At 39.7% G+C, this 12,677-nt stretch overlaps 1 protein-coding gene across 11 annotated transcripts in view; it reads left to right on the forward strand.

The window, feature by feature from the left end:
• Nucleotides 1–5,531, forward strand: part of MFF (mitochondrial fission factor) — a 33,303-nt gene extending 27,772 nt beyond the window's left edge. For 10 of the 11 annotated variants that reach the window (XM_053598299.1, XM_053598300.1, XM_053598305.1 and 7 more), the window contains 3 exons: nucleotides 769–828; nucleotides 3,584–3,668; nucleotides 5,336–5,531. In XM_053598299.1, coding sequence (XP_053454274.1) covers nucleotides 769–828; nucleotides 3,584–3,668; nucleotides 5,336–5,467 — 277 coding nt within the window. In that variant the 3' untranslated portion in view covers nucleotides 5,468–5,531. The remainder of the gene's footprint in view (nucleotides 1–768; nucleotides 829–3,583; nucleotides 3,669–5,335) is intronic. The other variant, XM_053598309.1, reaches the window with a different exon arrangement.
• The last annotated feature ends 7,146 nt before the right edge of the window (nucleotides 5,532–12,677 follow it).

A 12,677-nucleotide genomic window follows, 5' to 3' on the forward strand; every position in this document is an offset into this window, starting at 1 on the left:
GAAAGGTTACTATTTGTCTAGGTAGAGAACTAAACTGATTCTCCTCTGGAATCAAAGTAAGTGCTGGGACTGAGTGAAAATTCCCACAAGGCACTGCATGTCAGGCCTGGCTGTCCTGACTCAGACTCAGTTCTGTATCGCACTTCCCGTCACATGCTGTCGCCTGTCCTCTGATGGCTCAGCTTCAGAACTGAGGGGTGTGTCTTTCCTCTGGGGAGCTGAGAGTTTGAATGAGGCACAGCTACATTGAGACAGCAGGTGCCAGTCAGAACTGATGAGGTGAGAGGGAAGGAATTTTGAGAAATGGCAAGTTCTTGAAATTACTAGTTTTTGAGATAGAGCTGTTTGTCACATGAGCAACCATGACCGTGCGGGTGCAGTTAACCCATTCTCGATGTGTTTTTGTAGTTGCTAGTGATTTTCTTTTTCCAACTAGAATAGAGGAATTACACTTTTAAAATAGCTTCTGTCTTAAATTTTATAAAGTTAAGTCATAAGCACCAGAAAGTATGTGTTGGAGCTGTGGTATTGCATAAATGCAGATTCCCTTTGTTTCTTTAATCAATCGTAAAATGTTAAAGTTCTGAAAACCATAAAATGGAGAACATAGGAGACAAAGATTTTTAAAGTATTAGAGAGATATTATATTGTATTGAAACATACAATATAATCCAATTTGACATTTATTTGTCTTTTTTTGCTTTTATTTTATTACTTCTCTGTTTCCTGATTCTGTCTTGTGCCTTCTCCCGCAAAAACCTGCCTTAGACCTGTGTTGCGTGGTGGGTCTGCTGCCGCCACTTCTAATCCGCATCATGACAACGTCAGGTAAATTTTGAGACTTTGTAATTACCAGGGTAAATGGTTGACAACATTGGTATTTTGTAGGCCTAACGCATGTAGTAGGCATGCCTTTATGTTATAGCCTGAACCTCTCCAGCTTTCCGTGATGAGTGTGTCCTGCTTCTTTCTGAGAACAATGAGTCTGATCAGTGACGACATTTGGCAGGGAACATTTTCTGAGGGAAAATGTTTAAGAATTAAGACATTGTATCATGTGAATATCTGAAATGTTTTATTTAAATGCAATTTTAATAGCTTATAGGAGATCCTTCTAAACACTGAAAAATCTGCCAAAACACTTAAATCTTGTTTTAGGTACCTCATTTTTAGTTGTTGCCTGGGCTCTGTCTAGCATTTCCTTTTTAGTTGTTAATTATCTATGAAGGCACTTTAGTACGCGGATAAACCTGTGTGTAAGGCATCACCTTACTGCAGGAAATGAGCATCGACAAGCTGACAGTTTGGGAAGTTGGGCATTTAGAAAGGGGATTTCATTTTAAACATTTTTATCTTCTGCTGTTTTAAGCCTTTCTCACTTTCAGACATGCTTAGCCTGAGTAAATATTTCTTCCTGTCTTGCACAAGGGCAGACAGAGTGGCGTGTACAGATACTCCGTGTTTCTCAGGTGCCCAGATCCCCACTTAGTTTTCCCATCTTCTGAGAAAACAAAAGCTAAAGCTGATTGGTATTTGCAGATGCTGTCACTGTAATTTTTTCAGAGCCAGTTTTATTTTAAGCAATAATGTATATTATGTATAGTAGTAGATGTAAAACTAAGCGTTATTTCTGTGATTAGAAGAAGGTGGTACATTTGTTCAAGCAGTGGGAAGGGGGGAAACATTAGTTTCTTGTTAATATGGAATTCATGTTGGAGGAGTTAAAAAGTGTGCCTGTAGAGGTCCCATATCACCCTGTTGACTTGTTTTTGCAATTTTAACTCAATTCATTGTAGTTTTCCATTGTGTTTTTCTTTAAATTTATCATCCTTTTCCTTTGTGAAAATATTTTCAGCCAGTGGTTTGTCTTAGCCATTCTTACAGAGTTTTTAGTTCAGATGAATACAAGTTTCAGTTTAAAACACATTGTAAAGTAATAAGATTTTTGTTTTAAGTTGAATTACATAGGCAAAATCTTTTGTCATATTCTTAGATTTCTTTGCAAATGAAGATTTCCTCTAAAGAGCCCTAAAACCGCAGTTCATTCTGTATTTAATTTGTGAGTAATCCCTTTCATTTGTATTTCATTCCCTATGTTCGGTTCAGTCCCGTCACCTTTGAGGCAGCTGCTTCTTTTGGTTTGTTGTAGTTTTCTTCTAGTTAGTTATTCACCTCTTACGTGAACTCAGGGAAATAAAAGTTTTATTTTGAGGATGCAGTATAGGAATCTTCAACACTTATTTTTCCACTAATCATTTAACAATTCTCTTTCAATGTTCAAAATAATAATAATAACGTAGCAGTTTGTAAAACCACAGTTCTAGCAGCTGCTAAGTAGTTTACTTCTCTAACTGATGAGATTACTCTCAGCACTCTGTTCTCACAAAGAAAGGAATTAATGAGAAAGCCTTCAAAGGAACATTTAGATTACTTGAGTCAGTCTACACCATGTATTGTTTAAATTCTGTTTTGCATAATTTCTTTGTTAAAGTGTTTTGGAATACTTCTAACAGTATTTGAAAACAGGAGATTTTTCTGAATAGTCTGGGCTCTTAACATGTCCAGATGAGAAATGTAATTCTTCATACTACTTTTTGTGGTATTGTGCTTTTTATAATGGGGGCTTGCCGAAGATGTTAGAATAGATGATCCATGGGCCAACTCTGGATTACATAGGGGTAACTTTTAGCTCAGTTTATTTATTATATATTCTGCTCATTCAGAAATATTACTGTGTCATTTTACTGAAATAACCATATAGGCTACAAAATAGATATACAACAGATACACAAAATAGGTGAATCATATAGTATATAAATTGTACCTCAATAATGCTATTATTAAAACATTTTACAGTGTGGCAATCCAGGCAAAGGAGAAAAATGGCATTTTTATTTGTTTTTCAGAAGTTTATTGTCATTCATTTAAAAATCAGCGTGCCCCTTAGAAGTAACTGCATTTAAACAAAAAGTATCTTTTTGTGTGCTTTTTCTGAATCCTGTTTATTATTGAGCCAATTCTGGACCTAAGTGTAGTGGCTAGATGTATTTGGGAGATTTTTTTAATTGCTTCTGTGGGAGAACACAGGGAAGAATAAATGATTGGAAATGAGAAGTAAAGAGCAGAAATGGCAAGGCAAGGGGCAGTGAGAAGAGGAGGAGAAATAAACCGTGATGGATTTGTTTTTACTTAGTCCGCTATCTGTGCCTTTCCTGTCGGTGAGTCTCTGCCTATAGAACCACATATGGACGGAAGTTGGTATAAGAATTCTATTTTGTCAAACCTTCTCAGCCAGGGATCTTTTTCATTGTTCCTAGTCCCTTTGGCTTGTAGATGATCTGTTTTTCGTTGGGCAGGGTTTTCCTCATTCTCCAGGTTCCAGGGCACTTTCCCAGTGTCGTGTCCAGTCGTCACGTGCAGCTTTTTCTTTTCCTGTGTTAGTGTCAGGTGGTATTTTGGTAGTGTCTATTGTTTAAATACCACTCTTTCTGAATACTTCTTTGAACATTACATAGTACATGACTTGTCAGTTACTCTTCGTTCTGTTTTAATATTTACTTGTACTTTTATTTCTGTTTGCTAGGTATGGCATTTCAAACATAGATGCAGCAATTGAAGGAGCGTCAGATGACATGACTGTTGTAGATGCAGCTTCATTAAGACGACAGGTATTCAGTGTACCAAATAAGACACGATCCTAAATTATATTAATGTCGTAGTTTATCATTTTTCCCTGTAGAATTCACAAATGGGAATATTTTGTCTATCAAACTATTAGTAAGCCATAATTTATTTTCTCATTTTGATTAAAGATATTTTAAACCACCATTTACATGTTTTGATCAGCATAAAACAGTATTACCAAAATAGATTGATATAATTCTGGATAATGATAAAGAATCTTGCTTGATATTTTAGTAAACTGGTACAGCCATAAATTGCTTGTTTGGCTTTTAACATGTGGAGTGATCACTTTGGGCCCTTTGTTATTGACGCTGTGTCTGAGAACGCCATTTTGGAAGCCACACTAGTCCGTGCTGTCTCTGCGTGTTTCTTATACTGTGTAACAAGGCCCATCGTCAACTGCAGTTTCGCCTGTGGGTATTTTTAATGTGTGCTTCCACAGCGTCTAGAACCACACAGACATATACACGTGTGGGGAAGGCACATTTGATGTTCTCACTGTGTCTGTCCCAAGTAGATGCAGAGGAAATTAGATGAAGTGAAGTATTTTTAAGTAAAAATCAGGAGGACAGCACGAGCTTAGGCAGCAGTTACTCAGCCCAGGGTTATTCATAGTTACGACCAACAGCCGAGGATGCTGCTGTCAACCAACACCATTTCTAGCACCTGGGATATTAGCTGTTCAGACCTGAAGGGTCTGGGTAGCCCATCATAGGACTCACTACAATAGTTCATTTTACGGGGCCCTCTTAGTAACTCAGGGAGGTGGACAGAGAATATACCAGGTTAAAGATGAACAACTGAGAAGCTTGATGACTGGAGTCTCATAGAGAGGGACAGCAGCCCTGTATGGGCAGGGGGAGCCCGCCTACACGTGTGCTTAGCCAGTCCCACCAGAAGGCAGTATGTATGTGGCAGTTTGCTTGCTGTCTGATCAAGGAAGGAAAGAAGTAGACCTTTTCCAACACAGAAATTTGAGGACGGGAAAGTAAAGAGTATTTAACTGAAGTTAAGCTATCATGAATAACATTTTTTTTGTAGATAATATTGATAGTTGTGTTTGTTTTGTTCCAAATGATGAAATTTCACAGGTTTATAATAGTTCTTTTGGTAAATTGTTATACGTACTACTTGATAAGAATCCAGTTGCTTTATGCCAGTGTTTTTCAACCTTATCTCCCAGCACACTTGAACCTTTAGTTAAACTTCCAGAGCACGCTTAAGTTATGTTGATCAAAAAAAAAGAACATACTTACTGTGCTTTGAACTTCTTTCAAAAGTAATTTAATTGGGGTGGCACCTATAGCTCGGTGAGTAAGGTGCTGGCCCCATATACCGAGAGTGGTGGGTTCAAACCCAGCCCTGGCCAAACTGCAACAAAAAAATAGCTGGGCGTTGTGGCGGGTGCCTGTGGTCCCAGCTACTCGGGAAGCTGAGGCAAGAGAATGGCCTAAGCCCAGGAGTTGGAGGTTGCTGAGAGTTGTGACGCCATGGTACTCTACCAAGGGTGACAAAGTGAGACTCCATCTCTAAAAAAAAAAAGTAATTGATGATCTTCAGAAATTTTCACAGCACTCCTAAGATCACACCAGTTGAAAATCACTGCTGTATGCATTAAAGCTTCTGTTTTGTATTTTTTTGTTTTACTTAGATAATCAAACTAAACAGACGTCTACAACTTCTAGAAGAGGAGAACAAAGAACGTGCTAAAAGAGAAATGGTCATGTATTCAATTACTGTAGCATTTTGGCTGCTTAATAGCTGGCTCTGGTTTCGCCGCTAGAGGTAACGTCGGCTCTCAAAAATATTGTCTCAACAGCGGAAATAATAAAAGATTTTCAAACTTCTTTGTTTTTATCTTTGCATTGTATGCTGTTTTATAGTCCGTGCCCTGAAAATGTATTTCTTCCAGAAAATAGGGGAAGGACTTATATTTGTAGACGTCAAGGTATGTTCTGTCACTGAGCTGTATTCCCTTTTAACCAGTTCTGCATTAACACCTGCTGAGAGTTCTCCCTTTGCATGTTTTGTAAATAGGCTCTAGTGTTTTTTGTTTTTTGTTTTTTTAAGAAATTGAGTTTTGGCCTCATCAGTCTGCACAACTAATTCTAAATGGGAGAGAGTGTTTAGAGAATGGATTTAGAAAAATATCTGTAAAAGAAAAACATTTTGTTTTGTTTCTCAAACACTATTCGATTAAATAGTCTTGTTAATAGACATTTTTGCATCCCTATTTCAATATTAACACCTTTGAAGTCATGGTCTGGTGCCAGATTTAAGAAAATTAAACCACCTAATATTTCATGATTGCCTTCAGTAAGCATCTGTACAGATTAAATTAAAATAATTTCTAACATTTCAGCAGTTTATCTCGTATGTGTGCAGTATTTTCACTCTTTCTTCTTAGTTTTGCAGATCGTTTTCTATAAAGTACATTTCTACTAAGTCCATGTGTGAATGATTTAAAAATACAGAATAAGGTACAAATGTAGTGTATTTAATAAACTGTCAACTAAAGCAGTATTTGTCTATCGAAAGATTTTATTTCATCATACTGTGTGCTGAGCTGACTTTCCTATCATCTTACGTTACATGAGTCTGTCTGTCGGGAGCGAGTGGCGGCGTCAGTGCAGGGAGCAGGACTGCTGTGGGTCCCTCAGCTCTCATCCTGCTGGGGGCGGGGTGGGGGGGTGGCGCGGAGGCATCACAGGGGTTTTTCTAATTTATAGTGTCCATAAAGAGGTTCAGATTAAAGTACCTTGAATTGTGTATACTTTTTCTGTTATATTGACTTGCTAATTATACTAAATCTCAGCAGAATTAAACTCACCAGTAAAACCAAGTCCTGGACTCCTTTAGTTCTTAAAACTTTCATTTTCTGTTTTGTGGTGTAGAAGTGGGTAGAATTCAGTTAGGTGTGATACTCTTCACACATCTTCAGTATCTTTCTTCTAAGGCACTGAATTGTGGGAAAGGCAGTTGAGGAAATCCCTCACATACTCAGACGTAGGTAAATTGAATGTTTATTTCTTGCTTTTCTCTCATCTTTCCATAGACTGTTAGGGGGAAGATTCTTCTCTGTACTTAGGTTTATTATGAGTTTTATGACAGTTTTTTTGTTGGTTTGTTTTTGCCCATGGATGTCTTGTGACTTTCAGCAATGATGCAATTATATACATTCTAGCTTTATATATATTATAAGGGAATTTCTGTAACTGATCCCCACAGTTCAAACCACAAAAATGGTAAAAAAAAAAAAAAAATGGGTAAAATTAGCATCTCTTTTGCTGAAACTAGCGTGAAAAGGGTTTCACAAAGGACAAAAATCAAATAAAAGGAATTTGGGGAGAGGAATACAGAAGCTCTTTTTCTCCCTGATGACTCTTTAACAAACATTGGAAACTTGGAGCTTTCTCCCTTAGTGGTTGTGGGGTGGGTGGAAGATGGAATTCCCCACCTTGGCAGGCGCTGACTGTGACAGCCACGATTGAAGCTGGGACCCTGTATGGCTTTTCCTTCAGTGGAAGGTGAATGAGAGCCCTACTGACCGTGCAAAATGCAACAACAGAGAAACCTGCCTTTCTTGACCTGTCTTATGTTTAAAAGTAGATGAGTGTGAATCTCTTTAACTCCAGAATCGAGTTTTGATTGTCTGTTACGCCAGTTTGCTGCTTGTAAAAGTTGTTAATCAATGTAAAGAAGTGTTTTAGAATTGAGAGGGACAGATTTACTCCTGGGTAGGATAATCAGAGAGGTAGGATACCTCTTAGAGAGGTATTTTCTTTGAACCTTGAAATATTTATAGGATTTCAACAAGCAGAGAATGAACAAAAAGATGCCAGGTGCAGGGACCAGAGAGAAATGGGTACAGTTGCTTCCTTTTGGCCGGAGACGCCATCTTCCAGTAATTCACCAAAATGACAAACACAAAGGGAAAGAGGAGAGGCACCCGATACATGTTCTCTAGGCCTTTTAGAAAACATGGAGTTGTTCCTTTGGCCACATATATGCGAATCTACAAGAAAGGTGATATTGTAGACATCAAGGGAATGGGTACCGTTCAAAAAGGCATCCACACAAATGTCACTATGGCAAAACTGGAAGAGTTTACAATGTTACCCAGCATGCTGTTGGCATTGTTGTAAACAAACAAGTTAGGGGCAAGATCCTCGCGAAGAGGATTAATGTTCGTATTGAGCATATTAAGCACTCTAAGAGCCGAGATAGCTTCCTGAAACGTGTGAAGGAAAATGATCAGAAAAAGAAGGAAGCCAAAGAGAAAGGTACCTGGGTTCAACTGAAGCGCCAGCCTGCGCCACCCAGAGAAGCCCACTTTGTGAGAAGTAACAGAAAGGAGCTGAGCTCCTGGAACCCATTCCCTATGAATTCATGGCATAATAAGCATATAACATAGCACACAGGAGTACTAGTGAACCCATGTTTTTAGGAGCAAGAACCTATTTATTCCTCATGAGCATAATATGGCATAATATGTGTACAGCAGGGGCACACAAGATAACCAATAGTCCCCATGTAACAGTGATACAAGGTGCTGGGACCTATTTCCCACGAATTCAAAAGTCAATCAACGCTTTGTCATATTCAATGGCAAGGTGCCTCCCTGAGCTGCTGGAACCTCTTCCCCTATGAATTCATGGCATGGTAGATACAAATAATAGCATAAAAATGTTTCTTGTTCATTCACTACAAGTGTGTTTTTTTTTCCCCCCAAAGAAGTATTAAAGTAAATTTTAATGTGTCCTAAAAAAAAAAAAAAAAAAAGAAATGGGTACAGTTGGGAGCTAAGTAAGCAAATCTATTATTGGCATACTATTTCCAGAACTTTTTTGAACTTTTCAGAAGTCCTCCAACCCCCAGACACACACACTTCTAGGAATATTTGTTGAAACATTTGCAAGTTGCTTACACTTTGAGGGATAATTTTTGAAATCATATTTTTAAGAGATTTTTCCTATATGAATGTCTGTTTTCCAGCTTCTTAACTATACGGGTTGAGTATCCTGTTTCCCAAATGCTTGGCACAGAAGGGTTTGGGATTTCAGATTTTTTTCAGATTTTGGAATATTTGCAAATACATAATGATATCTTAAGGATGGTACCCAAGTCTAAACATGAAATTTATTTTTGCTTCATTTGTAACTTATGTAGCCTGAAGGTAATTTGATACCTGTTTAATAATTATGTACATGAAACAAAATTGGTGTACATTGAACAGTCAGAATACATCACTTTCAGCCGTCCCTGTGGACAGTCTGGTTGTTTAACACCACGATCATTCCTGACTCTTTTACAAGCAATCTTTTTTTATACTTTTCATACATATGTAACAGTAAAAAATGGCATGCCATGAATACAGTGAAAAAATAATGTGTTCAGGGTGACTTAGCAGCACAGGAGCATTCCGGAAGTACTTGTGGCAGGCACGCAGGCTCCACTTTCGGTGCTGGGTTTTCATTAAAAGGCTACTGTACACTGTATTTTTTAGGTGAGAGTAACCTCTTAGAAGCTGTCCTGATCTCCTGTCTGTTATGAATACGTGCTGCTCCGGTCTTTCATAAACCTACCACACATTTTCTCCATGTCATCTGTAAGTATTTTCTATACAGTGTTAATGTCATCTAAAGTGATCACCTTGATTCAGAGCCATTTCAGCTCATTTACCGGCAGTCAACAACTGAAGCCCCATTATCAGTGTTCAAACCTTTTTTGATAGCCACTTCTAGCTTACTGGTGCCACTTTAAAGGTGTTTTTTAATGTGAGAAAGTCAAACATTGTTCTCTCATTTGACCTACAGAATCCTTCAGAGTCATCACTAAACGTAGTTGCATGCCAGGGGCTGCACCTGAGTTGACAACTGTGCCATCAGTCATTGTGTTTCTGGTGTTGACGACAGTATGTAGGGCCCTTCAGGCCGTTACACACACACACACACACACACGACTGTTCACTGCTGTTAGCGTGCAGTTCAAGAAAGTGTTTCAATGTTTGCTCTTCATTGATCTAAGGATACCCTGGTCATGTGGCTGAGTCCACAAAGTGACACAGGGGAAAGTACAAGCCATAAACATTACTTTCATTGAGGATTTCAACTGGAGGATGAGCAGAAGAGCTGTCAAGGAATGATAGCATCTTGGGTGGCACCTGTGGCTCAGTGAGTAGGGCACCGGCTCTGTATACTGAAGGTGGTGGGTTCAAACCCAGCCCTGGCCAAACTGCAACAACAACAACAAAAAATAGGCAGGTGTTGTGGTGGGCACCTGTAGTCCCAGCTACTCGGGAGGCTGAGGCAAGAGAATTGCCTAAGCCCAAGAGCTGGAGGTTGCTGTTAGCTGTGATGCCACTGCACTCTACCAAGGGTGACAAAGTAAGACTGTCTCTAAAAAAAAAGGAATGATAACATCTTACGTCATCCTCCAATGTGGCTTCCCTGCAGTGAGCGCACCTCCTGGTTCGAAATGTTTGTGAAACCAGTCAGGAGGCATGTCAGTGGCCGACCGTGCGTTTCCTGGATGAGTAACAAATTCACTCCTCAAACAGGGAGGCACTAAGCAAGCTACAGTTATGCTGCCTGCTATCCTAGCACATCCCGGCATGGTTCTGTCCCGGGCATCTTTGACTTCTGTAGAGCCTACAGGTGAAAAAGAAGCCGTATTCAATAAAAAAAATTAGGGAGGTTTATTGTGAGTCAAATATGAGAACCATGACCCGGAGCCACCCCCAAGAAGACTTGAGCGAGTGGACTCGCGGTGGTGGGGTCACAGTTTGGTTTTATACATTTTAAGGAGTCGGGAATTACAGGTGAGGTGATAAATTAATACATGGAAAACAAATACTGGTTTGTCTCAAAAAGGTGGGACATTTGAAAGTGGGGAGACTTGCAGGTGATAGGTAGGTTGAAAGGCTTTGTCTAAAAGAGTAGGAGAACAGGAGGAATGCTTAAGATAAAGGGTAGAAACCAAGTAACAACAGGCCAAGGGCTTTGTTCCGTATATCAAGGGCCGGCAGGTTGGTCTTGCATAGCCTTGGCCCCTTAGTGAGTCCCCTGAGGACATCTCTAAGAAGGAGAAGGGACTGGATGGGGTCCCGCCAGCTGCTCAGGGAGAGCCTTAAGATTTTTAGTTTACCAGAAAGTGGCCGAGCCCCCACCCTATCTCCCCTACAAACATCTAGGAGTCATCTGTGAGTTCACCCTTTCCTCAACTACTCCCCATTAATATGACCCAACAACTTACTCCCAAATAATGTTAAGAATCTGCCTACTTCTCTCTAATCCCAATACCATTTCTCTGTCTAAATCCTCTTCTTTGAAGATGTTAGAGAAATCTTCAAAAACATAAAGCGGTTCTTATCACTACTCTGCTTAAGACTCTTCAGTGGCTTTCCATGGCTCGTTTTTCACCGTTTATTTTGTATTAATTTTTAATTAAAAATCACAACTATTCATTTATTGGGTACAATGTGATGATTTGATATATAATGTGGAATGAGGTGATTAACAGAGCCATCACCTCATTTATTGTGGTAAGACATTTAAAATTTACTCTGTTATTTTTAAATAAACCCTTGCATTGTGCGCATAAGGGAAAAAAAAGATTTTTAGTTCACAAGCCTATTTCTCTTAGCAGCTGTAGCTGCTGTCTTTCTGGTGTCACCATGTTTTGATGTTCCGTCAGCATATAAACTTGTTCTGGCGTGAGATTTTCATCGGTGATGACTTTAGAGCATTCATCGGTGAATTTCTCTACAGCTTCCTGACCAGCGGGTTTCTCGCTAAATGGCTTTGGAACTGTAAGGCCCTTTCTTTCCCATGTTTGTGTAACCAGCCTGTTGAGTGTTCCCCTCAATTTCATTTGCTAGCGGTAGATCTGTACTTGTTTCATGATCAGGCAATCTCCACGTGGCAGGTGTTCACTGTGATGTGGACAGGTCCAGTCTTTTTAATACAAACCAAAATCTTCAGTTTTAGCTTTATGTAGCCTTTTTGTGTTTTTCATTAACAGCTTTTTTATTATTTTCAGCCTGGAACTTCACCAGCTTGTCCTGTTTCTCGTGTTGGTATCGTGGCCAGCCCCCACTACACTCAGACACTTTACACTTACACTGCTGTCCACTTCAGCCCCCGAGTTATAAAAAAGAATAAATGCGACTTCTTTTTCTTATCACTGTTACCCACAGGAGTACCTGCAGACGTTTCTTAGATTCTCTACAATATCTTTACACCGCAGAGCAGAGAATAAGCAAAGAAACACAGGTCTTGGCCCCATGTGAGGCATTGTGAGAACGTGGTGTTGGTGGATTGGGGCTGCACTCCCACCACTTTAAATGCTTTGTGGGGAACCTGAGCATGTGCAGAAAAGATACCTCGCAGCTGAAGGGGGGGCTGAGAGGTCCCCTTTTTTTCTCTTGGGGATGCTGAGCAAACAGTTGTGGGCCTGTGTTTTCACTGTGACCCATCACGTGCTCAGGTGTGGAACTTCCCATTTGTGTCTTGGTACTCCCAAGACTTTTGGATTTGGGAGCATTTTGGATTTTGGATTTCTAGATTAAGGATACTCACCCTGTATTTGACATTGAAATGTAATTGTTTTCCTGGGTGGGCCTCAGGTTCAGAAATGTTCAATTTATCATTAATATTCTTTGACTTAGAATTTCCTCTCGGGAAGCAGTGACTTGTGTGCTCGCACACGGACCCGAAAATCGAGCAGCTACAGAAGATGTGCCAGGAGCCCTGCACGTTCACGGAGGGCGGGTGAGGCTTATTAGAGAATTATTGGGTTGTAAAAACAGAACTTCACTGAGAAAGAGAAACTTGAAATACATGTTGAGGAAAGTATTTTAGATGGCAGATACTGTAAAAAAATACGAAGATTCCAAAATGAGATGCAATTTGAGGACAGGAGTGAAAGTTAAAAGGCAGTGAGCTTTGCGAATGAGAGGGGCGTTTTGTGCGCTGGGGGAGGGAGATGTGCAC

This window comes from Nycticebus coucang, chromosome 7 (genome assembly GCF_027406575.1).
Source record: "Nycticebus coucang isolate mNycCou1 chromosome 7, mNycCou1.pri, whole genome shotgun sequence".
NCBI classification, from domain to species: domain Eukaryota; kingdom Metazoa; phylum Chordata; class Mammalia; order Primates; family Lorisidae; genus Nycticebus; species Nycticebus coucang.